Source organism: Drosophila busckii, chromosome 2R (genome assembly GCF_011750605.1).
Source record: "Drosophila busckii strain San Diego stock center, stock number 13000-0081.31 chromosome 2R, ASM1175060v1, whole genome shotgun sequence".
In the NCBI taxonomy this organism is placed as follows: Eukaryota; Metazoa; Arthropoda; class Insecta; order Diptera; family Drosophilidae; genus Drosophila; species Drosophila busckii.
Genome location: NC_046605.1, coordinates 9,587,216 through 9,614,375, shown reverse-complemented (window position 1 = coordinate 9,614,375; position 27,160 = coordinate 9,587,216). Strand labels below are relative to the sequence as shown.

Sequence of the window (27,160 nt, the reverse complement as noted above, 5' to 3'; positions counted from 1 at the left end):
TGTATTTAATTCATTTTCTTTTATTTTCTTTGCATTGTTTGTTTTGTTTTCTCATTATTTTACAAATCCATACATTCATAGTTTATTTTAATAAATGGCAATTAATTGTTGGTAAATGTTACTTGCATTGAACATTACAAATATTAACACAGTTGTTGTTGTTGTTGTTGTTTTACGTCAAGATTGGAAATTCAATTTAATATTTATTGCGAGTGCTTTCTTTTTAGTTTAAGTGTAGTACAGAGAGATAGAGCTAGTTAGAGAGTTAAAGAGTAGAGTAGAGTTGGCGTAAATTTGTTCCTCAAATAAATTGCTAATCTTAATTGGTTTAAACTAAGCAAAAAATACTGTTTGTGCAATTTTCATAAAAGTTTAAAGCTTAAGTTGTAAGCAAACTAAAATTTATTTAACTAAATTATATAGTAGATATATGTATGCTAGTTTATAGAGTAGACAATGTTTCTTTAAGCGATAATACACACATGCGAAATACAAAATGAAATAAGTATCTAAGTTTAAGTAGTGCGCATAGACTTTCGAGTAGTAGTAGTAGTAGTAGTAGTACATAGTATATAGTAGTATTAACGCTTAACTGTACAAATAAATAAAACTTAAGCATGTAGCTAACTAAATATTTAAATGGCGAGCGTATGATTTGTTGTTTGCTTTCGAATGAGAATGATTTTTGCTAATCGAGTATAAAACACCAGAAGGAAGTTTGTATGCAAGTCTGGGAATAATGCTTAGCTTAATACTGGTGCTGTCATGGGTGCGTATGCGCAATTTCACTAAAATTACATATACGTATATATAATTTAGAGTTGTGTATTGGTGTGTGTGTGTGTGGAACTTTTGACAGCTGGCAGCAGCAGCAGCTTTAGCTTTCAAGCTCAGCTGCTGCCTGCTGCTGCCAACAACTGAGTATGAGATTATGTCTGCTCTAAGTATGAATGCGTATGCGTATTATGTGTATGCTAACTAAATTAGAATTGCTGCCAATTGCGCTTGTAATGCAATGCTCAATGAATTGGCGGCGGCGTGCGATCCTGCGCACGCGGCTTTAAGAACTTGTTGGGCACATGCTTCTTGTTGAACTCATTCTCCAGCTCGTTGTGCTTGCGCCGCTGCTTCTGCAGCTGCAGTCGCGTTTGCTGATGCTGCAGCTGCTGCTGGTGCTGCTGCTGCTGCTTGTGGCGCCGCGCAGCAGCCTTGCCGTAGCGCAAGAAGTGCGCCTCGCCATAGTAACTGTTGCCCAGAAAGTCGGCATCGGTGGCATTGCGTCGCCAGCTGCCCGCCGGACAATTGGTGGCCGCTCGCCAGTCGGGCAGCTGCGCGCCCAGGCGCCGGCACTCGTGCGCATAGGCAGCAAAGATGTCGCAGTGGCAGCTGCCCGTGGGACACTCGCAGACGTCCATGCGACAGGAGGTGATGTAGTTGATGGGATTCAGTCTGCTGTCACAGCCGCCAAACACTTGCGACACGCTCAGCGGGCGGCAGTAAAAGTTCGTCCTACGCTTGTTGCACGCTGGCGCCACTAGGACATTTTCACGCTGCCTGGAGCAGGACTTGGGCCCGCCCACCTTCCACGAGTTGGCAAAATGCCAGACATCCTCATCGCTATGCTGGCGGCCATCCCGGCCCGTGAGATCATCGCGTCCGCTGCCATTGTAGTTGCCGCACAGGCCGCACAGGTGGCGCTTGTACTGCGCCGGCACCGACACCTGCAGAAAACTGTTGCCATCCCACTCGATGCTCAGGCCCAGCTCCGTGCGCAGCATAATACCGCCCTCGGGCAGCCGCTCAACGCTCACATTGTGGCCATGGCCGTGCGCAGTGCCCGCCTGTTGCTCCAAATAGGGCAGCATGACACGCGTGCCATTGATCTTGACGCGCAGCTTCTGGCCAAGTGTGATGCGCAGGCCGCGCAGCTTCAGTGTGATCGTCTTGGGCCACGAAGAGCGACGCGTGCCGCGTCCATCGTTGGTCAGCCGTATGGAGAAGTTGTGACCATAACAGTCTTGAGCCAAGAGGTACTTGCAGCTGCCCTGCAAATCAAATCACAAAATATGTGGGTCACAATTAGTGTTGAAGTAGCTACATATATAGAATAAAGTATCTTGGAATGCGTGTAGGTGCAATCGGTTAACAGCGCTCTGAAGTTAACGTCTTAGCCACTAGACTTTTGTTGTTGCCACTTATTGTTATAAAGCTTTAGTAGTTTATAACTGATAGTGATCAAATTTATTTATTTAAATATGCAACAACCATATGAAAGGCTCTAATGTTTATTGCTATTAGAATTGTTCATAAATTGTTTATTGCTATTTCAGTTACATGAAAATTCAATTACTATAAAAAGCTGGCACTGTAAATAATATTTATTTAAATATAAAATCAGCAGCTTATAATAAACTGATTAACAAATGATCTCGTACTGTTTCTGATTTTACTAAAAGCTATTTGTTTAATATAAAATAAATTGTTTAGATTTCATTAATTTCTAATTAAATAAAAACAAATATTTTTGATTAACTTTCAAACAACTTTTAGCTGCCCTTTTTGCATGTTTATAATTATAAATATAAAGAGCACATATTATATTGAAATTAATTAATTATGTAATGCAAGTTGCATAAGTTCAGAACATTATGTAATTTTTTTCACTAATACTAATGCTGCCTATAGCACTATTCTATATAGAACGCTACTCGTGGCTGAGAATTTGCCAATTTAATTAGCGCTAGACCTAACAACAATACTGTGTGTGTGTATATTTTTATTTTATTAAGCTGCATTAAAAATATATGCGCATTTAATTATTGCTGCACACACTGGAATTTCAACTTAACGAGTGGCTGCTGTCAATCGTTGGCTTAGCGGGTGGTCATTTTAATGGCTTGAAGTGCAGTTTGGCTTGGTTTAAGAGCCGCATTAAAGACGTTTATAGCCTGCACTAATGATGGTTTATTAATTTGCTTACAGACCCATAACTGTCGCTATCAATGATGGCTAAATTAGCAGCAAGCGCTTGACTTACCTGGAAGCTAAAGAATTTGCCATCAAAGGTCTTGAAGTGCGGATCGCCAAACACGGTGCAAGTGCCGGCGGTTTCCACACATTTGGCGCAGCACTCGCCGGCGGGCACTGTCAGCTCCTCGTTGGGGCGACACTTGACCTGGGGACAGCGCATCTCGGAGCAGCGTATGTTGCCGTTATTGCAGCGACAGCTGCGACATGGCCCCATGTTCCAGGTCTCGTTGTTCATGTACGTGTTGTTCTGATGCGAGCACACGCTGCGCACCTCGGCCACAATGCAGCGTGGACAGCAGCCGTCCTCCTCCTGAAACTCTGGTGCACACTCCAGTATAGGGCACGTGGCACGCTGGCAAATGGAGGTGCCGTTCAGGCAAGTGCAGTTGGTGCAGCGGTCCGGCGTAAACTGCGTCTTGTCGTAGTAAACTTTGTTGTTGAAAATGCATTTGCCTGCAATTGAAATAAGAAGTTGAGTTGAAGCTCAAGTTGCTGACGCTTTTTGGGAGACTCACCTATGACGGGCACAAAGTCGCGCTGCTCGGTGCAGCGTGGGCAGCATTCGTTGGCATGTTGCTTCTGCTTCGTTTTGGGGCACTGCAGTATGGGGCAAGTCTTCTTGGCGCAGCTCAGCTTGTTGCCGCTGCACTGGCAAACCAAGCAGCGATCGTCTATGGAGGCCACCACCTCCTGACCCTCAGCCACTGTCTGGCCATTGAGGTTGCAGCCTGTTGGTAGCAAGAACAACAACAACGAGAACAACAACGCTCCATTAAAAGCTGTTTACATATGAAATGAATTTTGCTAAACAAGTTCTGCCCATTTGCATAGATCTCTATCGCCTTGGAGGGCTAATTTTTGATGCGATTGTTATTGTTATTATTATGTTTAACAGACACTCGAAAGCACATAAAACAATAAAAAAAATGCGCAAAGTCGGGCGCAGCCGACATTGACTACAAACTGCCAATGAAATCTGTTGACAAATTTTATGTTTAACAACATGACTGTATCTATTAAACAATAAACTTTAAATTAACTCAAGAAAAATTAAATTAAATTTAAACAATTTTGGCAAAGCTTTGATAAATTTAAAGCTTCAATAAGTTTGAAATTTTAGCAACTATTGCAGCCTCAAATTCATTAGTATGCTACCTAATCGGAATTAAACTAACAGGCGACTAAGCTGACTGATCAATTTAAATATGCAATAAGTTTGAAATTTTAGCAACTATTGCTACCTAATCGGAACTTAACCAACAGGCGATTAAGGCTGTGCCTCCTTTTGATTTGTGGAAGGGGCAACACTGTCAATTCGATAAGCAAGACATGACTATATCGACTCAGATGCTTCTGCCTGTTGCACGCAAATCTTGTAAGACCTTTTGTACATTTTTATGTGCTGGGTCTCAGCTCTGCTGTTTGATTACTTACCCTGACAGGTGGCACAGCATTCGCCAGGACGCGGCGCCGTCAGCTGATTATTGTCGCACTGTGTATAGCACTTTTGGATTGTCTCGGTGACAACACTGGCTATGCACTTGTACGTCTTGCAGGGCTCCTCCGGATCGGACCATTCATCGCCGCTCGCATAGGGCACGCCGCGAAATATGCAGCCTGCAGTTATGAAATAAAATTAAATTTATAAAGAATTTCTTTCATTTTAGCAGCAATTACCTTTGCACCTGCGACAGCAAGTGCCGCTGGTCTTGGGATCCAGCAGATAACAGTCATCTATAAGCGGGCAGCTCTTGAAACATTTAACGAAGCCGTTCTGCAATGTACGATATATAAATTAGAGCTGAGCGCTTGTTGCACGTGGCGTATGCGCAATTTGTTTTGCTTGCGCTTAGCGAACTGTAAGTTGTCTGTCATAAGCTTAGCCTATGATTTGTATTAACACTTCGGCTGAGCTCATGCATAGCTGCTGCTGCTGCATTTTAACCTTCAATTGTAATTTATGCAACAAAAATTATGAAGCATTGAGTGCACACTGGCGGGCGTGGTGGTAAGCAGCTTAGTTATACTCCAGATGCGTTGCTCAATGTTTTTATACTACACACATATATTTATATATTCTTATTTGTTGTTGTTGTTTTTGGTTAACAACATGTTGACAGCCGCGCATTAGAATTGATGTCGATCATAAGTCAAACACGTTGCAGGCAAAGCTGTGTGGCAACAGCAACAGCGACGGCAACGGCAACAGCAACGTTTGCTTATGCAACAGCCGCCAAACCATAAAAATCTATGAGCGCCTTTAACCCTTGCCGCACAGCTTGGCCAAGTGACAGGTTAAAAATGCCAGCCAGTCAGACAGCCAGCCAGCCAGCCGGCCTTAGCTTTAGCTTCGACTTTGGCTAATTGTAAATGTATCTATAAATCTAGATAGATGTCGACCAAAAACAGGCAAAATATTTCACTAATTTGTATGCAGTTGTGGCTCAACAATGTCGCCGCGCTATGCAAGTGTTTACACACACACACACACACAAAGTCTATGTATGTATGTGTGTATAATTTAGTGCAAGCAAACCAGATTGGATCTCAATTTGGATGCCGTCGTCGCAACGTGCAAAATTTGCAATTGTTATGAAAATGTGTCGAGTGCAATTCACTTGAATAGCACTTGGTATTGTGGGGCGGTGGGTAGGCGTGGCATGGCGGTTAGCTTGCGGTTATTGTTGTTGCTGTTGTTGTTGCTGTTGCGGCGCTATGCGATTTTTATCATCGTATTAGTTTAATGGCTGTTGTTAGCTGGAATTTTAATGGCTGCATCGTAACTCTCAGTGCCATAATGCAATAAACGCCGACAGATTGAAAATCGCTGTCAACTTCGCTCAAAAAAGTTGACAGCATGAAAATGCAAAGTTCAACGCAAGTTGCGCTCTCTCTCTCTATCTCTCTCTAACTCTAAATGAAGTCTTTGCCACGCAACTCTGTTGCTCTTTAACTGTTTATGCTTTGAAATTCTTTTCTTTCTAATCTGGAACCGGTATAAAAATATTTCAAACTCAACATGAAAGTTAAGCAACGTTGTCGTTGTCGTTCTTGCTGCTGCTGCTGAGGCGGCTGCTGCTGATGTTGCTTAGCAGCGGCTTTCAAAGGTTGCTATTAAAACAAAAACACACACTAACACACACACACACACACATACGCACAGAAAATAGAAAGAAAAAGGCGCCATGAAGGCAACCAAGCATCCCGGACCCGGCTATAGCATCAAAGCTGTTAAGTAGAGAGGCCTGAGATATTTTTTTACTATGCCAGCGGCAGTCACGAATGCCAAGCTCAACTATCCACACACACACATGTGTGTGCTTGTGTGTGCCACAGCGGCAGAACCACATTTGCAAACGGCCTCCAACGACCTTGCGTTTGACAAAACATGATCAGTTTTAGCACAGTTCGCCACTTGTCTCCAACTGCTCTGCTCTCTCACTCACACATAGACACACACACACACACACATACACGTAGTTGGTCTCTTAGTCTTTGTTGCTTAGTCTAGCCCCTAAATGTTTGCTGAACAAACTTGGCCAGTTCTCTGGCTTGGCCTGGCCTGGCCAAAGTTGTTTTTGTCTTTTGGTTTTTGTTTTCTTTTTGGCCCCGCCATATGGTAATGACAAGCTGTGATTTTATTTTTATGGTCATGTGTGTGTTTTGTCACTTGTGAGCATGTTGAATTTGTTAAATTGATCTGGTAGCTACTACTACTTAGCGATTAACGGCTTAACGTTCTGTTCATAATAGTGGAATTTTGTTTTCTTTAACTAGTTGTTGATTGCCTAATATGTGTATTATTATAGCTGTTAAATCAACTTTATGAACTCGCCTTAATTTGAGCAAACAGTTTAGTGTAAACAAGCAATAGCCAATAGTAACTGCGATACGAAATAATTTATAAAGTTAGCTAGAAGATTTGAAGAAGGATGTCACACATTTTTGTCAATTATTTATGAATTAGCAAAAAATTTCATGAAAAAAAAAACTAAACTAAAAACTAAAGTATTCATTCTAGTTATTCATTTTAAATCAAGATATATATACATATATATTTTGGTAATGTTATATGCATCGGCTTCTCAACTGTGTGCCCTTAAATTTTGCAATTTTTTGTGTTATTTGATATTTCATGAAGTAAAAGTTTTGTGCTTAGTTCTTCTGAATATGATCTATTGAAAAAGTCGACTGTCGAAAATGAAGTGTCAGCTCGAACTTTATGTAGTTTTTATATTTTTAATGACACATACAACAATTGACATAGTTGCTTGACATAATTTTAAAGCAGTGTTAACACTTCTAGCAATGGAATATGCTTCAACTTTTATTGCTTCCAATTAATTTCATACAAGTCAGTTCTAAATTTCTTCTGTAGTTATTTACTAATTAATACTTATTAGAGCAATTGTTGCTTTTCAAATTCGCTGCTTAATGTTAAGCGGAACTATAACTAGTTACTTGCTGCTAAAGCTCAAAGCGAGTCGTGCCAATTAGTTGCTCCACTTTTCAAATTTATGTACATTTCATAGTCCAGTCGCTACACTTAATCCTTTAACATTTGATATATGTACAACTGTTTTTGTTTTAAATATATGCTAAGCTTAAACTTTAGCTCGTTCAATCAGTTGGCCGCGTTGGAAATCATTTGCCATTAAGCAGGCAATGCGCGTTCAGCATAATTTTCGCATAAAGCCCGAAAAATGGCAACGCAGTGAACTGGTAGACAATTCGTTTGATTGCCCCATTTGGGGGTGGCACACACACACACACACACATGTACATGGCCATACACATGCAGACAGGATAATATGCGCTATATATTAAGCGAGATATTTAACATAATAAACGTCAAGCCATAAAATGGCGAGCAATCAGGCAAAAGCGTTTGCAAATATTACGCACAATAAACAATGACAAAGTGTGTGAGTGAGTGTGTGTGAGTGTGCGTAGGGCTCATAAAGTGTGTGCTTTATTAGTCGCTTAGTATGCAAGTGTATTTTTGACAAGCTTTAAGAGAGCTTAAGCGTTTTAAGAGCTGCGGCTGCTATGAACTTTCAATGCGCAGTCGCAGCGGCGCAGCAGAGAGCGATAGAGAGAGCGCGTCGCGTATGCGAAAGAGATGGCAAGACCTTTGTTAGAGCAGGCGCAACGCATGGCGCCGTCAGTTAAAAAGTTTAAGTAAAGCTGGCGCCAGCGTTTATTGTTGTTGTTGTTGCTATTTTATAGCTATCTATTTTTTTTTTTTTTTGCTTTTTTTCATTTTTGGTTACGCCTACTTGACGAACATAACAGCAGTAAAAGCGACGGTCACAGCATCAACTTTTGACTGGAGGCAATTCGTTGATCAATCGCTTGTTGTTGTTGTTGTTGCTGCCAAAGCTTCTTGGCGCACAAATTGGAGCAGCGCAGCGTTTAACAGTGCTTAGCACAAATTAGCAACAACAACAATATGAATAGTCTGGCAACACTGTTGGGCTCTCGAGATGAGCACGCGCTTTGTTCTTGTTTTGGATGCTGCTATCGTCCGCTTAATGACGACATGAACGCCTGTCCGCAAACTCCCTCCGCAACTTGTGCCGCTTGTGCGCGCGTCGTCGTCGTCGTCGGTAGCCGTTGACGGCGACAAAAAACACGGCGCCAAGTGTTTGTCAAACGATCGCTACCCTGTGGTTACCGATTGTCAATATCGCAAACCCGTTTGACGACCTTGCATCATTTTATCCAGCGTCTACATACAGACATGCCAGCATACAGATTTATACAAATATAACCGACTATATAGCTAACAGCATACCGGCCACAAATATTCAAAATAAACAACACACAAAAGGCAGAGAAAGAAAAACAAGCCAAACAAATGCGCAAGACAAGGCAACAAACAAATAATTCCACTCTACTAAGATTAAGATACTTTTCAAAAATAAGTAACTGATTAACATTGAGTTAGTCAGATTTCGAAGCGCGTTCTAGTCGGCAAGAAATTTTATTGTGCCAGGATATTGTGAATTACAGTTTAGCAAATTATTATAATGTTATTAATTCTGTTTTGCAGAGCTGCAGTTCCTTCATTTTATATAGCATTTAATTATCCGGTAAGCAGCATTTACTACTCTCAAAACTTCTGAATATATTTTATTGAAGTCGTCTTGCCAAATTATTTTGATTGACATTTTTAATGAAACTGAATTTTGGTTCAAAGTTGTTTTAAATGTTTAAACTTTTGCTCATGAGTTATAACCCTGTTAAAAATATACTTAAATATTTGCTGCAATAGCGCATGTTTCAATGATATTTTTAAAATTTTTCAAACAAATGTTTTTCATACATTTTATTGACGTCTGCCATGTAAAATTACGCATACGCCTAGCTATCTAAATTACTAATGCACATAAGCAGTCACTCCGCTATAAAGCTGGGCTGGTATATTATATATTTTTATATATTTGTTAGGCGCTGTCATTTCATTTGAGCTCCATTTTTTGGCATTGCATTTGCTGGCGAAATTTAGTGGCATGTCTAATGTAAATATTTGAAATATTTTCCATTTTTTCGTTGTTGTTGTTGTTGGGCTCTTGGCAGGCGTTTCTGAGTTGTACGACACATGGGCACATCCAACTAGCACATCCGTTTCGCACATCCTTTGTATGTACACATGCTGGCTGGTCATTGGCGTGGCTCATGCAGCGTGCCAGACAGTCGGACAAATAGACAGACAGCAACAATGCCAAAAGATTTATTTAGTACAGCGCGTTGTTTTATTTTATTTAGTTTCGGGTCGAAGGTTGAGCAAAGTTTACAGTCGACTACATGCTGAGCAAGCTGAGCTGAGCTATTGCACTGGATAAACTACAACTTATTGCATTAATGTTGAGCTTACCTGGCAGATGCACTTAAAGCACTTGGAGTTCTGTATGCTGTTGATTTGCACCTCCTCGCCCTCATTGGAGCAGGATTCCATGTCGCCTGCAAAGAAACAAATTATTAATAATAAGGCGCCGTTAGCTTGACTATAACTAGAACAAACTAGAACTGTTCGCTGTGTAATAAATTCTTGGAAATCTAAGAACAAACGTTTTCCTGTTGGTTTCGAAACTCGCATGTAAGGCCCACAATGTGTGCGTTGTACAAATAAAACAAATAACAAATATTTAATTTACAAGCAGGCAGCCGGAAATTGCCCACTGACTGAGACTGAGACTGAGATGTTATCCAGCACGTGACTGCCTAAAAAGCGAACAGGTCAAACAGATTAGGCTACTTTATCTGATAGAGTGTGTGTACATGTGTGTGTGTGTGTGTGAGTGCAACAAATGATCTTAGAGCAGAGTCAAAATAGCAAGCGCCGCATGTTAGGCAAGTTTCAGAACAAAGGGCTGGTACTTAAAGGGCATACACGACTATTAAATACACTGCAATCATTTTAAGGCACTTATGTGTTTGCACTAACATAAGTGGAGTTTAAATGTTGTATAAGCTAAATTATTATTATAGAACTTTCTTTGGCTGTCTACAAAGCGCAGCTGACTTTGCTTAATAATTTCTTTATAGATACGTGCGGGTTTTAATAAAGCGACGGAGCAGCGAGCAGCGAAATGAAATGAAACGTAGCCAGGCAGGCAAACGGAAACGTTGGCACAGCGACCCGAGGCTGACTTGCAGGGCCCAGCCCCGCTTTGTTGGACCACCTGCAATGTGCTGATAAACACAGATACACACACACACTGGCAGCACACACATACACTTAAACAAACAAATATATACAAGTGTATAAAGAACGTTGATAAATGAAGACGCCGGCGCTAAGCATAATACAATACAACGAACAAGCTACAGTATAAGAGTGAGCGAGAGATCTGAACAGACAGACAGACAGACAGTTAGTAAGACCAGATGCAGATGCTGCAGCAGCAGCAGCGGCAGCAGCAGACTGTGGGCGGGCATTCCGTTTACCTGGATCTTAGGCCAGTTTCGACATTATCGTCGCTTGTATCATTTAGCTGTGCCGACTTTAGCTGCGCCGATGTTTGATGTTGCTGTTTGTTTGTTTGTTTGCATGCTTGTTATGGTTGGCTCTTCGCTTTTTATGCAAAAGCATCCTGCTGTGCTTAGTAGGACCAGCGCTCATTCATAAGCAAAGCCCAATGAAGTGGAAATAATTTCTTTCTACTGTTGCTGCTGCTGCTTGCCAAAAACTTTCTACAGACCCGACCCTTCTCTTTTTTTTTTTTGTGTTGTTGTTGTAGGGAGAGCAGTTAATGAACCTTGTTGAAGTAACCCGATATCGGAATTGCAATATGTGTATCTAATTTATGCGTTGGTTAATTTCAATAATAAAAAAACCCACTCAATATGTTTAGAGAACACAAAATAATCAAATCAAATGAAATAAAATGAAATAAATAAAACTAAAAGCTGCCAGCGCTCAAATGCGCTCAGTAGCTGTCCCAGTCGGACAGCTGGCGACGCTGGTGTCCGCTGATTAATCACAATCACAGATTAAGCGCCAGCGACAGCAAGGGAGCGCCTCAGCTAAAAAAAAAATAAAGCTAAAGCTACAACTGGGGAATACTTTAGTCTATGGCATGGCGGGGGGTGGTGGGGCCGACCGACACGTGCTCGCACCACTACAAACAAAACAGGAGCAAGTTGTAAAGGTGAAGGTTAACAAGTTGGAGAGAGACAGTCTCTGTCAAATCTATTACAGAGTCGTTGTCTACGTCTATGTTTATTTATTAATTGTTTAATTGCTAGAAGAATTACTCACCTGCGAGGCCTGCTCGAAATTCAGCTGCAACTGCTGGCATTTGCATCAGACTCATTAATATAACTAATAGCATCCAAATTGTGCTCAACTTTGCGTTGAGTCCTCTGTGTGTTGCTGGTAGCTGCTGCTGCTGCTGTCGTATTGCTGTTGCTTTCCACATTTTCGCCAGAATATCTTTGTTCACTATTTGGATTGGTTTTGGTTTTTGGGCCTGTGGGGTATAAAAAGTTGAGCGAAACCATGTTTTAGTTTTAAAAATACACCAAATGGCGCCAAAATTTGCGCCGAAAATAGTCGGAAAATTTATGTTTATATTTTTGCTGCGAAATATTGCAGGTGTCTGCATACTTCGATTGGCTATGAACTTATTGATTTGCGTGCGAATTTCTCATAAATTCATTTGTTATAGTTGCCTTACTGACTAACTGACTGACTGACTGACTGACTGACTGATCTTAAGCTATTTGATGTCTAAACATAACTGATTTGTGCGCTTGTGCTATTGCCAAGTTTTATGATGGACCCAGACCCTGGCCCACAATTTCACTGTAAAGTGAATTCTGCGTATCATCATTTTTGGGCCGGGTCGGCATTGATTTTAGCCAAAGAGAGGCAATGGCAACGACCAATGCTCGTCGTTGTCGTTTCGCTGTTTGTTTTCGTTCGTTGTCTATTTGTCTTTATGGCGGCTCTTAGGTGTTAGACAACTTGGACATTATTAGTTGCGATTTATGATCTTAACTCTGTGTCTGTCTGTCCGTCTGTCCGTTCGTTCGCCTGTGTGTACAGGTAACGCTAACTGAGAGTGTTCTTTGTTGTGCGGCGGGTCATAAAAATGTTAATGATTTTCGTCTGGCGCCAGGCAATATTTGTAATGCTTGCTTGAGTTATAATTAATTTCATTTTTCAAGAGTCGCGCATAATTTTTTATTATTTTCACAACGCAAATCAAATCAAATTTGCCAAACTTTATTGATTACTCAAAGCTTCAAAGTGGCGCCAACCATTTGCCGCTCCAAGCGGATGCAAACGTATCTAGAGCACAAACTTGCTGCCAATTCAATAGAATAGAATCGACTCGACTCGACTCGACTCTACTCTCATTGCCATTGTTCGTTCTTCTTCGCATGGCCTGCATTGTCATGCACTGAACTGTCAGTTTGGCATGCCCAAAGCGTCGGTGCTTGACCTAACAATGTTAGAACAGACAGCCAATTAAAATATTGTCACACAAGCGCTGATAACGCTTTGCACCAGCATATATACCTCTATATATATACACATACGATAAGCTTCACATACAACAAATACTATATATGTAGGCATTTACCTACACATATATATACATATATAGGTATAGCAAGTAGTATATAGCGGCAACGCATCTTTGTCAGATCGGAACTGTGGCAATGTTCTGTGGCTTTTGTTGCTCTTTATGCTGATTAGCTGGCAATTTGTCAGCTCAGTGCGCAGTCAACGCAAGTGACAAGGACAATGAAATTTTATTTTAGCGCTAGTAGATTCATTTATAATAAGTAGAATGTCAACATGTATTTAGCTATAAATTAGAGTCTTGTCTGCATAGCATAATTTAATTTGGATATATTTGCAAGCGGCACGCAGTTCGTAAATACTTAGCAATATATTGAATCTGCTGATTGACATAGCTTCATTGCATTTTAATATAATTTGTTATATATAATTTATATTTGCAGAATTTCTACTTAAATTTTGTATCATGTTTAAGTTTGCAATAAAAAGGCAATTTCATTAGAATTAAGATTATAGAAAAATTCTATGGTAATAGCAGCAAGAAATAACTTTTTGGTTTCTTTCTTTTTATAAAGCGGAGATTATAGGGGATGATAATAACTTTTGTGCAGGCTTACAGAATATTGTTTAATGGCTAATATAATATTTTGAGAAAATATATGTTAATACTGTTAGTTAAGTGTTTGGTTAGAAAACTTTGCAGCAATTTAATGATTAAATAATTTTGCATTTACTTCATTCATAGAATTTTTGTTAGACGTAATTTGAACAGAACTTTAGTTCAATAGAAGTAAATTATTTTTTAAGTACTTAGCTTTAAATTTCCCATTGTAATATTTCGTAAGCAATACTATATAAAAATTATTTTATTTTTATAAGTTTTCAAGGCTTGTAAAAACAAAAGTTGATAAAAATGTAACCATAAGCAATCTACGCATATTTAATTTGCTTGATTTCAGTTACATGAAAACATAAATTAAATTTTATCTTGCCACACACACGCACGCACTAGAAATCAAAAGTCAAAGCATAACAATTAACAACAATAAGAAAGACAAATCATATACACATAGTACATATAGTAGGAACGCAATTTTTGTTGCTCTTTGCACTTGGCAGAGCAAACGGTGTACTTAAGAACTATTTTATTTATGAGCGTAGTACTTCAACATATACAGTACGTATGCTGTGTATGCTGCCAAGCTGAGTGCACAGTGGGGTTGGCATTGAAGTGCTAAGCCAACAGAGAAATAACATGAATAAAGTTTTAGTTTTGTGCGCCACTTAAAGCACGAAGCTTGGCTGAATTTTTTGGTGGCTTATCGTATGCGTGCCCACATATCAACTGTGTGGTGTGGTGCGAAGAATTGCCAAAAGCAAAAGCATAAAGCAATGAAAACATTGTTGAAAATCTCGGGGTTGATGCGCGCTTGAGTGGCGGGCGCACGAGCGAACTTGTCATGGGGGATTGGGATTGGGTTTGGGCTTGGATTGGTTATAAAAATAGAACTTAGAAACGAGTGTGGCGGCAGGCAGGTCGCCAACAAAATTAGCAGCGTTTATTAACGTTTTTTTTTTTTTTAATTTGAGACAAGCTGCTATATACGCTTAGATTTAATTGACTGCCCAGCGGCAATTGCATGACGACGCGCCGCGCAGCAATGTTGCTGCTGTTGTTGTTGCTGTTGCTGCTGCTGCTGCTTTTGTTGTAGTCGTGCCAATTAAATGCGCTGCCGGCCCTCGGTCACTGATTATGGGTTATTCGGTATTCAGTATCGCATGCGACTGCAAAAAAGGGACGGGGGCGTATAGCCGACCGCCCGCCCGCTTGGTTTCTAATGCGGTTGCTGTTGTTGTTGTCGTCGTCAAGCTGGCGTCAAGCATGTAAGCAATTAACTTGAAGCAGGCGACTAGCTTGGGTACCTGTGCAGCCGAAAGGGTTGCCACACTGAGGCACAGACATTGTCTAGACCTAGACCAGTCTAATGATGTGCGGTAGGTACTAGCGAGCGCTTGGGCTTATCACACTTGCCACATCGCACAAAAATTCCACTTAAACCAAAAGTTGGCCATTAGTGCTGCTGCTGCCGCATTGGCAATTAGCTTGGCTGACAGTCCTGTCGTTGGCTTAATTCAATTAACGCAGGAATTTTCTCAAGATTAAGCCCAAGCTCAAGCTCAGCTCAGTAAATGGCGCCAAGTTTTGCAAATCATGCAAATTGCACAGACGATTGAAGCTTGGCGATTATTGAGTTTCAATATATTTGCATATTTGTCGACACAACAATGAGACGGCGGCCCAAACGCACATTTGTCAAGACTTGAGTGTTCCAGCCAAGTTCATTGGTAGAATTGAATGCGAGAAGCGATTACAGCAAATGAAGACAGGCTACATTGATGTTAACAACAACAACAAGCATGAAACAATGGACAACAACAACTGTTGCTGTTGTCTTTGGGCGCAATAAATGTCTGCGGCAGGGCTTTCAATTGAAGAGAAAAGGGTCGTCGTCGTCTTCGTCTGCTTGAGAGACAAGATTGCACTTTTATGTCTCACAACTATAAAAACTAACACAGCTGACAAGCCTTACCTGCATTTGTTATTGTCTTTTGTGCCACACACACACACACAAACAGACATTAATTCGATCAATAAAAAATGACAGCTGTGCCATTAAATTAAAATTTTGTGTGTGCCAAAAATTTATTTCAAAGTGCGCTATTAAGCTGACACATTGTAATTGTTTATGTTTTATAGCCGTTATATTATGCAACAATTAAATGTCTAAACAGCAACAATTTTGTCATTAAAAATTTTCAAATAGTTAATCTCAGTCGCCGGCCCGTGAGCATGTTCTGGATTATAGACGCATATAAAATTGAATTCAAAAGAATTCAATAAAAATTAAATGACACACACTGCGCTTGTTTATGAAAAACATTTTTTTTTTTTATAATATTTCTGCAGAAATTCAAGTCGAATTATTTAATAGAATTCAAGTTTGCAGCTTGAACATGATTTGTAACAATTTTTAGCAACGAGCTTATTGCAAATTTATTGTTTAATTGTGTGTGTGTGTGTGTGTGTTCATCGTTGTTGAAACTTGAGTATTATTAGTAATTTTAGTTTGAAATCTAAGAATAAACATAGAGTCAATTAATTGAGGGGCACAGACAGTTAAAAATAAAGTGCGACTGCTCTAAATATAATTTTAAATTTGTATTTTTTTTTCCGAAACATAATTGCTTTTGTTTATTGTGCAATTATATTTTAGGCGAAAGTTAATCAAAAAAATGTATATGCGATAAAAAATATTATTGTATACAAAATGTTGGCTGGAAACCGGATTTATTGATTGAAGATGAGCACAAGCCAAGGCAGTTTCAGTCTCAATCTCAATCTCAGCGTAGCTGTAAACAATTTTAGTCGCAGCAGCAGCAGCAGCAGCAACAACAATAGCAACAAATACGAATTTTAGACGATATATGGGAATTCCAGCGTCTGTAGCGTCGAAACCCGAATTGTTGCTGTTGTTGTAGACATTTTTATACGCACATATGTTGGCTATATATGTTTTGATATTTTTTCTTTTTGGCACATTTGTTTAATGACAATGCACAAGGCGCGCACAGCTCGCTTAAGTTATGCACAAAAATGTCAAAAAAGAAAACAAAAACAACAACAAGCAGAACGCCTAGAAAAATTGTCTAAGAAACAATTTACTACCAATATTTATATGGCATTTGGCTAAAGAGCAACAACTACAACTACGGCCAGTTGTTTATTTTTGTTCTTGATCTAACTGTCTGTGTGTGTGTGTGTGTCTGGGCCATATGACGTCGACACACATATTATATTATTCAACAATCAAAATGGTTTTCACAGTCAAATTTATTGATTAACACGCAAATGTGAATTGTTTGCATATTTTCGTTTTATGCCAAAAAAAAAAACAAAACACAACGAATACAACAGATCTACAGCAGATACTGGATAATGGATGGACTTCTAGAGGGACGCTTATGCTTGGACACGGGCCGCGGCAGCAGACGCACGACTTGACGCGCTCGCGGGGCGTGTTCTATGTCGATTTGTTGTTGTTGTTGTTGCTGCTGCTTTTATAGCTATTGCTGTTGTCGCTTGAAATTTGATATGCCATAAAAAATTACTTATAAGCTAAGCATGCAGCACTCGGTATACGGCATACGGCATTTTGGCATTCCATTGATATGATTCAGTTGTTTGCATACTTCCGTTTGGCTTCAGCGCCAGCTGAACAGGTTCAAAGTGCAATAATCAATATTTATTTATGTATTTATTATATGAACAGTTTGGAAATTGCTATTGCGGTTTAAGTGCGGGTTCGTTGTCAGAGTCTTTCGTTTGTTATCGTTTATCACTCTGTCTCGTTCTCATGCTCGAGAGCTCGAGCTTCAGCTCTCATGTGCGCGCGCTGCTGTGTCGTGGTCTCGTGTTTAGTAGAGTGGACGACTCCACACACAGATCGGTATCGCTTAATGTGTCTGTTAATTCACATTGATGTGCTCATATATCTTCAGCTACGATTTCATGTACGGGCATCGACAAGCGACTAACGCTCGACCCGCTCGAAGGGGCGCGGACGCGGACGTTGGGAAGCCCAGACAAGTGACCACTTTGAGAGGCCATGTGAAAACGTGTTGCAGTTGTTAAGTCAGTTGTCGTTGTTGTTGTCATTTTATGCAACTGCAACTCAAAGCTGTTGCTTGGAGGGCAGCGGCAGTTTGTATAACGTGACGTTGAACCTGCAACGCAGACGTTTGCAACGTTTTCAATTTTTTTGGAGCACATCGCCAACTGTCATAAATGTGTTAATTAAATTACAGCTACTCGTAAGCGCTTAGACAGCGCCTAGTTAAAGCTGCAATTGCCAGGGAAATGCAATTTTGATTTAAATGAAGTGAGTAATGTTTCATCAATGTTCATACTTAAGCTAAGTAATTGATTTGGCACTATTGAATTCATTTATAATTAATAGCAGTAAATTTATGCGCAATCAGTTACTGATATATTAAAGCATTATGACTTCAATTACATATTTAAATAGATAATACATATTTTTTGGCTAATTGCTTTGGAATTTCTTTTTATCTGATTTTAATTTATTATAGCATTAAATTACTTGTGTTATTCAACTTATGTAGTTGAATCTGAGCTGCTGTAGTTAAGTGATAAATATATTTAAACAAAACCACAGTCAAGCTAATTATTAATTATCAATAATTTTAAAAACGCAATTAAGTCTGTCAATTAAATTAATACACAAGGCACTGCAATTTGTTGATAAATAAACCAAACCACAAGGAAGTGCTCAAATAATTCGTAAAAAGAAAATTATTTCTGTCAATTGAATTGAATACACAAGTAATGCAAAGCTCTGCAATTCTTAATATATTAAACCACAACTACCATCAAGTGCTCTTGATGAATATGAATATAATTCTTAAAATTCAATTACATTTAATAAACAGCTAATCATAGCAATTATCATTTTCTCAGCATTTTCATTTTTATATTGCGAGAAAGGCCTAAAAGGAGAAAATGTTTTTGTTTTGGTCGTATTTGCATTTAAACTGCCTATATTGACACAGCGCCTTGAGATATGAGAGCAATTCACAGAAATCATAAAAATGTTGTATATTTTGTTAGTTATTATCATAGCTAGATATATATGTTTATGCGTATGAGCGACGCAGAGACATAACTTAGTGTGTTTATGGCAACGCAACGTTCATTTGATATTAACATATGATTATCACAAGCAATTTTTTCGTTGCTTCCACTTTTATGTCAGTTTTATAAGTTTCATAAATTTTGCATAAGAAATACATAAATGGCCATTAATACATTTACATATAAATAAAGCAAACTGCCGCTGCCGCAGTCGCAGTCACAGTCACAGTCGCAGTCAATGAGCAACTAAAAGCCAGTACCACAAGTATGCCGCTCACTAAGTTAGTCAGCAACTAATAAACGCATCATCATTATCAGCAGCAGCAGCAGCCGCTAATGGAAACTCCAATCAAATTGAAAGTGTGCAAGCCCAAGCGGACTTTGCACTGCAGTAAGCCAAAAAAAAAAAAGAGAATAGAATTGTTATCAAATGCAATTGTCGCATAACAATAATTATGACGACAAGTAGAGTTGAATTGAACGTTTTGTAGCGCTGACATTGTTGTGGGGAATTGCGCTGGGTAAATAAATAAATAATGTAAACAAATGTGCTTGTTTACATTGCGTATGAATTGCAGTTGCTCATGTTGTTGATGTTATTGCTGCTGCAACAAATGAGCTTGTCAAGTTAAATGGCGCACACACACACACACACATGGACGTACTGACACACATATGTATGCAGGCTGCAAGTGTGCCGCCATTTTGTCTGGCAAGCTGGCAATGTGCATGCAACACACGGCGTATAAGTAATCTTAATATATTTAGCTCAACTTGGCGTTGCCGCAGCGTATACAAAGCTCGAATGCTCTAACAAAAACTATAACATTATTAATAATATATTAACTATTTAGCGCAATTCAATTGCTACTTAATTAGTTTGTCTATAGAAACTAGCACACATTAAAATGTCAGCGTACTTGAGCTACGCTCTCTGCTACAATTCGAGACTGCAACACGCCGCTCAGTCTGCCGCACAGTCTGCCGCACTCAGTTGTAGTCTCTGCTATTTTTAGGCTTATCGGAGAGCCGTGGAATTTTCATTGGCTTTGCAATGTTTTGTAAATACGAGCATTAATTAGTTTGTGTTTGATTGCATACGAGCAGCAACAACAACAACAACAGCAGCAGCAATAGCAACAACAACAGCCACAATAATGATAAATACTACAACAAATATATACAGAGTGGAGCTCGTATGAACGCAGGCAAGCAAATTGCTTCAGTTTTGCGTGTCATGGCGAAATTATCACAAAATAGCGAACGTACATACGTGTGTGTGTGTGTGTGGGTGTATATGTGTGTGTGTATGACGCAGCGAGCGCCAGTTAAAGTCAAAGTGTTGCTGCTGTTGTTATTGCTTTGCTGCTGGGGCGAGTGCTGGGGGATGAGGGCGTATGAAATTGCAGCGCAGACGCCGCCTTAGCCGGCAACAACCTGCGACGATGACGCATGCCCCCTTTGTATGCGTGCGTGTGTTTGCCTGGATATAGCTGGAGCTGTAGCTGTAGCTGTAGCTGTAGCTGATGCTGAGACATATGGCGACAAAGCTGACGTCATTAGGCTGTCTAAATATGATTGCCAGCAAAACTACCCCCGAAAATAATAGTAATAAAGAAAAAGAATCTACAAGCTGCGTGTCAGAATAGTTTCGTTTTCTTTTTGTTGTTGTTGAGCTGAGCTGAGATGACAACTAAATGCCAGCAACTTGGCCCAGTTGGCAGCGTCTGGAGGCAATTACGTACTACTAACAGCAGCTGTGCAGTCAACCGCAGCCCACGCAGTCAATTAAGAGCGCTCCGCAAGCCTTTCGGGCTATTGGGTTACACACACATTCGGGCTAAGGCTGAAGCTGACTCTGACTGTGACTCTGACTCTGAGGCGCTCTTGCAGTTCTTGTAGTCAGCATTTAAAATAATTTATTTCGAAGCAACAGTCACAGTCATGTCATGTCCAAAAGCTGAGACTTCGCGTCTAAGCTGAGGCGTATCAAATGTTTGCTGGCTTGCTTTTGCACTGTATTTCTTACATTTGGACTTTTCTTTCAGTTAGCTAGCTGGCTGGCTGGCTAGCTGTTTGTATATTTGTGTTGTTGCTTTTTTGGGTTTTGCCAGTCAAACGAGCCAAGCCGGCCCAGACTGGCGCTTGGCGACAGCAATTTACCTTTAAGCGAATGCAGAGGTATGCGTAAAAAAAAGTAGTCAACAACAACAGCTTGAGCGCTGAAGATCGCGCAGAGCGGGGTGGGGCAAGGGCTTGCGTAGAGACTTGGGGGACTGGGACTGGCAGGTCTATAAATAAGCCAAAGCAGCAGCCAAAAAAGCTGAGCCATAAATCATAGGAAGACACACGAGTGTCGACTTATTATGCGATCATATTTTAATTGCCGTATTATTATTATGCCAGCGACTGCAGCAGCAGCAACAGCAACATCAACAACAAACCAAACAAAACACCTGCAGACCGCCTGTCTCTGGTCAAGTCTATGCTTGGACAGGTGCGTGCAACAACAGAAACTAAAACTGCAAAAAAAAAGCGCTAAGAAAAATTTAAGCAAAAAATCGAAAGAAAAATAATAAAGTAAATGCAGTTGCAGTTGCAACTGAGTGCGGCCTGCAACTAAGCAAACGAGTCGACTGCAGACTACAGTTGAGTTGTCGTCTGTCTCTCCATCCATCCACATGTGTCTCTATGTGTGTGTGTGTGTGTTGGCAAAACAGGTATGGTTGCATTTTTACCATAAAACGTACAACTATATGAAAGAAAAAAATCTACTACTACTATATATATATATATAGAGTGTACAACACCTAGAGCGGCCCAGCGCGGCGGCCTGCGCAATTGTTGCTGTTGTCGTCTAAGCCTGCTGACTGTCATCCAGCTCAGCCTACTGTCCAGCCAAATGGCCTCTATAAACATATCAACATGCATGTTATATATATACATTCTATATAAGCCAGATAAACACAAGCACTATTCAATAGTAGCAACCTGCGTATAATTTTTTGATAACAAAATTTCTATAAATTGGAAATTTTTAATTCCAAAATTTCAACTCTATTATTATTTATTATATTTGTGTATTGAAAATTCTTTATTACAAAAATTCTACTATTTATGAATGCCGCTTTAAATGTGAAATTTTTGATTTACAAATTTCTATAACAGCAGCCCAATACATTGTTCATTAAAAAAGGCAAAATAGGAAAACAAATTCATTGCAAATAAAAATATAAGATCTTAAATTATGAACTTATAATCGCTTAATTCACAAAACTTATTTATCTTAAATTTAGACTTTTTGCATATGAATAAATTGCCTCAGTTTAGTTGATTACATTGAATGTTTACTGTACTTTATGCCTTGTCTAGACCCCAACCCCCATACTGCGCTGCTGGCTTACGCATAGTTCTTAACAATTGCAGTCTAACAACAATGATTATTAATAAATTGCATGCGAAATCTTACACCTCATTACTAATTGCTGCGCACAATAAATGATTCATCCTTTTTGTTGTTCCTGTTGTTGTTGTCGTTGTCAAAACTTACACAATTGTCACAACTATTCCGACGCTCTATGGCGAAATGCATTGTTGGCTGATTTGACCAAATGGCGAAATACTAGAGATAGCTGCTCTAACTAACGCGCTGACTAGGCAATTTACTAATTTAGATTGGTATGCCATCAAGAGCTTTGCTTGCGATTAAAGTACAAAAGCAAATGGCACATTGAACTATTACAAATTGTGAGAGATTTTCCGTCAAGTCGCCTGACGCTCGCTTGATAGATAGATAAGAGTTTTTTGGTTGCTGCCCCGAGGTTTTCGTTTGCGTTTTCGTCACTTGAGTGGGGCCGTGTAAGTTTCCGCTTTATAAATTGACGCTACAGTTTTATTTAATTGCCTGCTTGAATGGCAAAGCGTAACATATGTTTTGTATAATGTTAGCTGCTTTGATTTTCGACTCATTCATTCCATTCCGCCATACATCAGTAGTACATTCATAAATTCTTATGCCCCCTTGGGGGATGTCGCTCACACGCAAAAGCACACAGACAATTACAAATGGTATATAGAAGGGGAGGAGCGGGCGCGAGGGGCGAGCGCAATCGACACATGCTTTAAATATTAAGTATACAGCTCACTCTCTCTCTCTCTCTCTCTCTCTCGCTCGCTCACTCGCTCGCTCACGCTCGGCAGCGTACAAATGTGATAATAGTATTCAAACAATTAAACAAAATTTCGCTAAATGTCGAAACAAGCAAAGAGACAAGAGACTTTGAGACAGCGGCAGCCAGATAGCAAAGCGTTTATACGAACTCATTATAATAAAACAAAATCGCGCTCTACACTTACTTATTGTCAGGCAACAACAGCAACAACAACAACAAGAGCAACAGCAACAATAAGAGCAACAAAATAAATAAAGATTAATTACAAAAGAAAAGTAAAGACGCAAAGCTCACCCGTAGCATACGCTTCTTCCAGTGCGCCTGGGATTGACTTGGGAGTGGGGCGTGGGATGGGGTTGACGGTCGATTGGCAGTCAGCTTTAGCACAATTGCAGGAACGTAGACGAGGCGGCGGCGGCGGCGACGGTGATGGCGTTGGCGATGGCGATGCTATAGCTGAAGACGTAAACGGGCAGAAATTGGCGGCGGCACAGGCAGAATCGAAAATTAATTATGCTTGACATGTTGCCGGCCACAGTACGAGTTGGAAGCCACGGGCATAAAGGTAGAGCGGCACACGCGCTGCTTAAAATGCTGGAGCAGCAGGAGGGGGAGATGGGTGGAGACGCTGGCGCTGGCCAAGGAGTTGTTCTCTAGTTGTCTAGCTGTGTACGTTGTGTAGTTGTTGCTCTTCTTGTTATTATTGTTGTCGATATGAATCGCATTTTCAATTGCCTTTGTTCGCCTGTCTGCGGCGTCCAGCCAGCCAGCTACTTAGTATTTCAATTTGTTTGCTAGCAGCAGCAGCGGCAGTGGCAACAACAAAAACGGCAACACATGCTGCCAAGTCGCACGCTTTTCGCCTTTTCCTTTGTGCAATTTTCTTTTTATTTTCACAGTCTTCGCATAACACACACACTTACACAATTAGGTATAATTATTATTATTAAGTATTTATTTGTTTGCTTTTGTTGTTGTTGCTGTTGTGTTGTTTGCCACGCGCCACAAAAGTCACAGCTGGATATCCGCAGGATGTTTAATATATTACGCATACGCTCAGTGCGCCACAGCAACCACTTCTTTTTCTTGTTATTATTATTGTCCAAGTGGCTGGCTCTGCTCTCTCTGTGTGTGTTCTGCTGTTGTTGTTGTTGTTTTTAATTTGAATTCAATTTCAAATGCAATTGATTTAAAGCGCAACAAACAGGCGCAGCGCATGCAATTGACAATTGCGCGCCAATTTGTAAATTACTTGCTGTCTTTTTGTCTTTGGTTTTTATTATTGTTATTGTATTTGTATTTGAATTATATTATATGCTGTGCATTTCACTTTGTACTTAGTACACGTACGCAAATCATAACAAATTGCTTGTAACTAGCCGCAGCACATTTTAATAATTATTTTAGTGTTATTTGTTGTTTTACTCAATTTTTTATTTGCGCACACAGCGTGCGATAACAAATGTTTTTTTGTTTCTGATACTGAGCCGAGTCCTCTCCACTTGCATATATAGTACATATATATATTGCACCTCTCAGCCGATCTGTGTACAATTTGCTTCTGATTAAGCCTCTTTGATTTCGCTTTAGACGAGCGCGCGCACGCGTTTGGTTTTTCTCAATTTTCTAAGCGCGTTTAACACGGAGCGCGCTTTCACAAAATATTGTTGACCGCTCGCCGTCGCTGTTGAACGAGAACTTTTCAAATTTCGTTCAATGCGCGCGGTACTAACCCGGTTTGGTGCTGTCTCGAGCCAGCGCTGCCTGCTTAGCCTTTTTACCGCCATAGCCAAATAATTCGGATAATTCGGATAACGTCGACAGCGGAAAATATAAGTTGCGTTGTTTGCATCTCGCTTGCACCTTTGCATTTCTATTGCTACGCTGGTTGCACTTATATTTAATTTTATTTTGCGGGCTTATATTCACTATGTAAATAAGAATTATAAATTTAAATATATATAAAAAAAAGTGATTTAAAAATTAAAGAAATCTCCAGGTATAATATAGACTTAACTGGGCTTGGATATTTCTTAAATTTGTAATAAACTTTGATCAATATTCAATTGATTTTGGCAGTATTAACTGGTGCTGAAAATAACGATTTTTTAAACAGATAAATTATTCATTCCATTGTAATGGATCTATAAAAAAATTAATTACACCAAAATTCGCCAAGGCTGAAAAATTATGATAATCAAAGATTTTGTTTTGCATAAAAATCAGAATAATGATTACCATGTAAATTTAATAAAACAATGATTACGACCCAATGATAGCTTTGCTTGGCATATCAATATTATTTTCAGAATTATCATTTGCATTATAATTAAAGTTATTGAATATTTATGTTTCTTCTTTTCTTCATATTTTAATTAGCAGTCGAATTTAAAAAATGTGTCAAAGTCTCAGATTTTTGTTTTGCATATTTGTTATTAGTTACCTTTTATAAAGAATGTTGTATATTTACTTGACTGTCTCTTTGGCTCGAATTGCTCGACAAATTGATATGATACACAAATTTCAGCATTCCATAGAGTGCTATACGAAACGAACACCTTGTTAACAACAAGCGGCAACTGGGGAGTTACCATTGTCTACCCCGCCTCCCTGCGCGTCTTAAGACCAACACACACAAGGCTAATAATGTTATCTCAATTTCTGAGAAATCTGCGCTGCAAATTAGAATTTGTTAACTGTGGCATAATGTTTTCTTTTTGAACTGCGGAATGCCGAAACTAAACCAAACGGGGGAAATGCCTTAATGAACGATATCATTGCTGATAAGCAAGGCAATTGCAACTCAGTTAAATGGCATGTCAATGGGCCAAGTGTATTTATTATGCTTATTTATCATTTACAGTCACTCATCCTCTAAGATATTTTTAATGTTTTCAGTTTCTCAGCTGCCGACTAACGAATTGGCCAAGCCATTAGCTTAATGTTATAGCCACAAATGCATTTCAACAACAAGATTAACAACTGCATTTACAGTTACAGCAACAGCAACAGCAACAGCAGCAACAACAACAACAACAGCAACTATAATAATAGTATGAAGCAAAATAGCAACAAGCACTTAGGCGCACTTGTTGTTGAGCTACAAATCTTTTATGGCATTTGTTTCAAATGCGATAATAACACTTAACTTGCTAAATTGTTGGCTTAAACGCAAATTAAAGACAAGTTTGTTCCCTCAATTTATGATTTTTTTTTTTGCTTTGTGGGAGGCTGATTCAGGTGTTCAAATGCTTTTGGCTATGATTTAAAGCCAAATCAAATTGGCAAGCATTTGACATTTATGCTTTGGAAAAGCAAACGGCAATGCTAATCAAATGCCATGGAAATGCACACAGAGAGACTCATACACACATACACACACACACAGATCGTTCGAAAGAGATGATTTATTCACTCATTGTGTATGGGGACACCAGATACCAAGTAGATAGCAAGCTCATAGCAATGGAAAAATTGCAGTTATCACGAACGTTGAGAGCGACTTGAAGTTGGGGCTTTTGGTTTCGGTTTCGGAGTCAGAGTCGGTTTCAGTTTCCCAGGCGCACATTTTGTCACAAGACGTTGCCCATTATTTATGTGCCTAGGCACTGGTCTCAGCTTATAGCCAACTTATAAGCAGCTGACAATTTGCAAATGCCGACGCCTTGCATGCAAATAATCCACAACAGCAACAGCAGCAGCAGCGGCAGCAACAACAATGTTTGTTGGCCATGTGAGAAACGACATGTAGTTATGACGCAGTCTGTGATTTACTTGCAAATTAAATAATTGCGTTTAATTAAATGCTCGGCACTCGGTTCTCTGCTTACAGCCAACTGTTGCGGCTGCTGCTGTTGCCGCTGCCGCTGTAAACAACTTTAAAAGCAATTTGGCCTAAACGTCATTGGCTGCTGAGGGCGTTCGTTAGCATCTAGCATCAGCCACAATTTTCCGTGCCACTTGAGCGTAATTAGTCGCTGAGCTTCTAAGCGCAGTGCAAATAGGCATAGGCCACGCCCCCAGCCTTCTCTCTATCTAACAACAACTGTAAGCCCACAACCTACAAAATCTCCAGCCCCTCTCCTTACATTTACTATTTCTATATATAAAACAGTTTGCGCAACGCATCGATGCTATTTTGATATCTGTAAACATTTGCAATTAACTTTGTATCTGAGGCTGAGACAATCTGTGTATTTCTATTTG

The 27,160-nt window shown here is 39.7% G+C and overlaps 1 protein-coding gene across 1 annotated transcript; it reads right to left on the bottom strand.

The window, feature by feature from the left end:
- Positions 1-841: 841 nt before the first annotated feature.
- On the bottom strand, positions 842-23,875 carry LOC108597001 (BMP-binding endothelial regulator protein). The gene is made up of 8 exons (XM_017983277.2): positions 23,249-23,875; positions 11,798-12,008; positions 9,911-9,996; positions 4,708-4,804; positions 4,465-4,647; positions 3,546-3,758; positions 3,038-3,483; positions 842-2,045 (listed from the first exon to the last, which is right to left on the bottom strand). The coding sequence occupies exons 1-8, from the start codon at positions 23,255-23,257 to the stop codon at positions 1,020-1,022; spliced, it is 2,271 nt and encodes a 756-aa protein (XP_017838766.1). The 5' UTR covers positions 23,258-23,875; the 3' UTR covers positions 842-1,019.
- Positions 23,876-27,160: the final 3,285 nt, after the last annotated feature.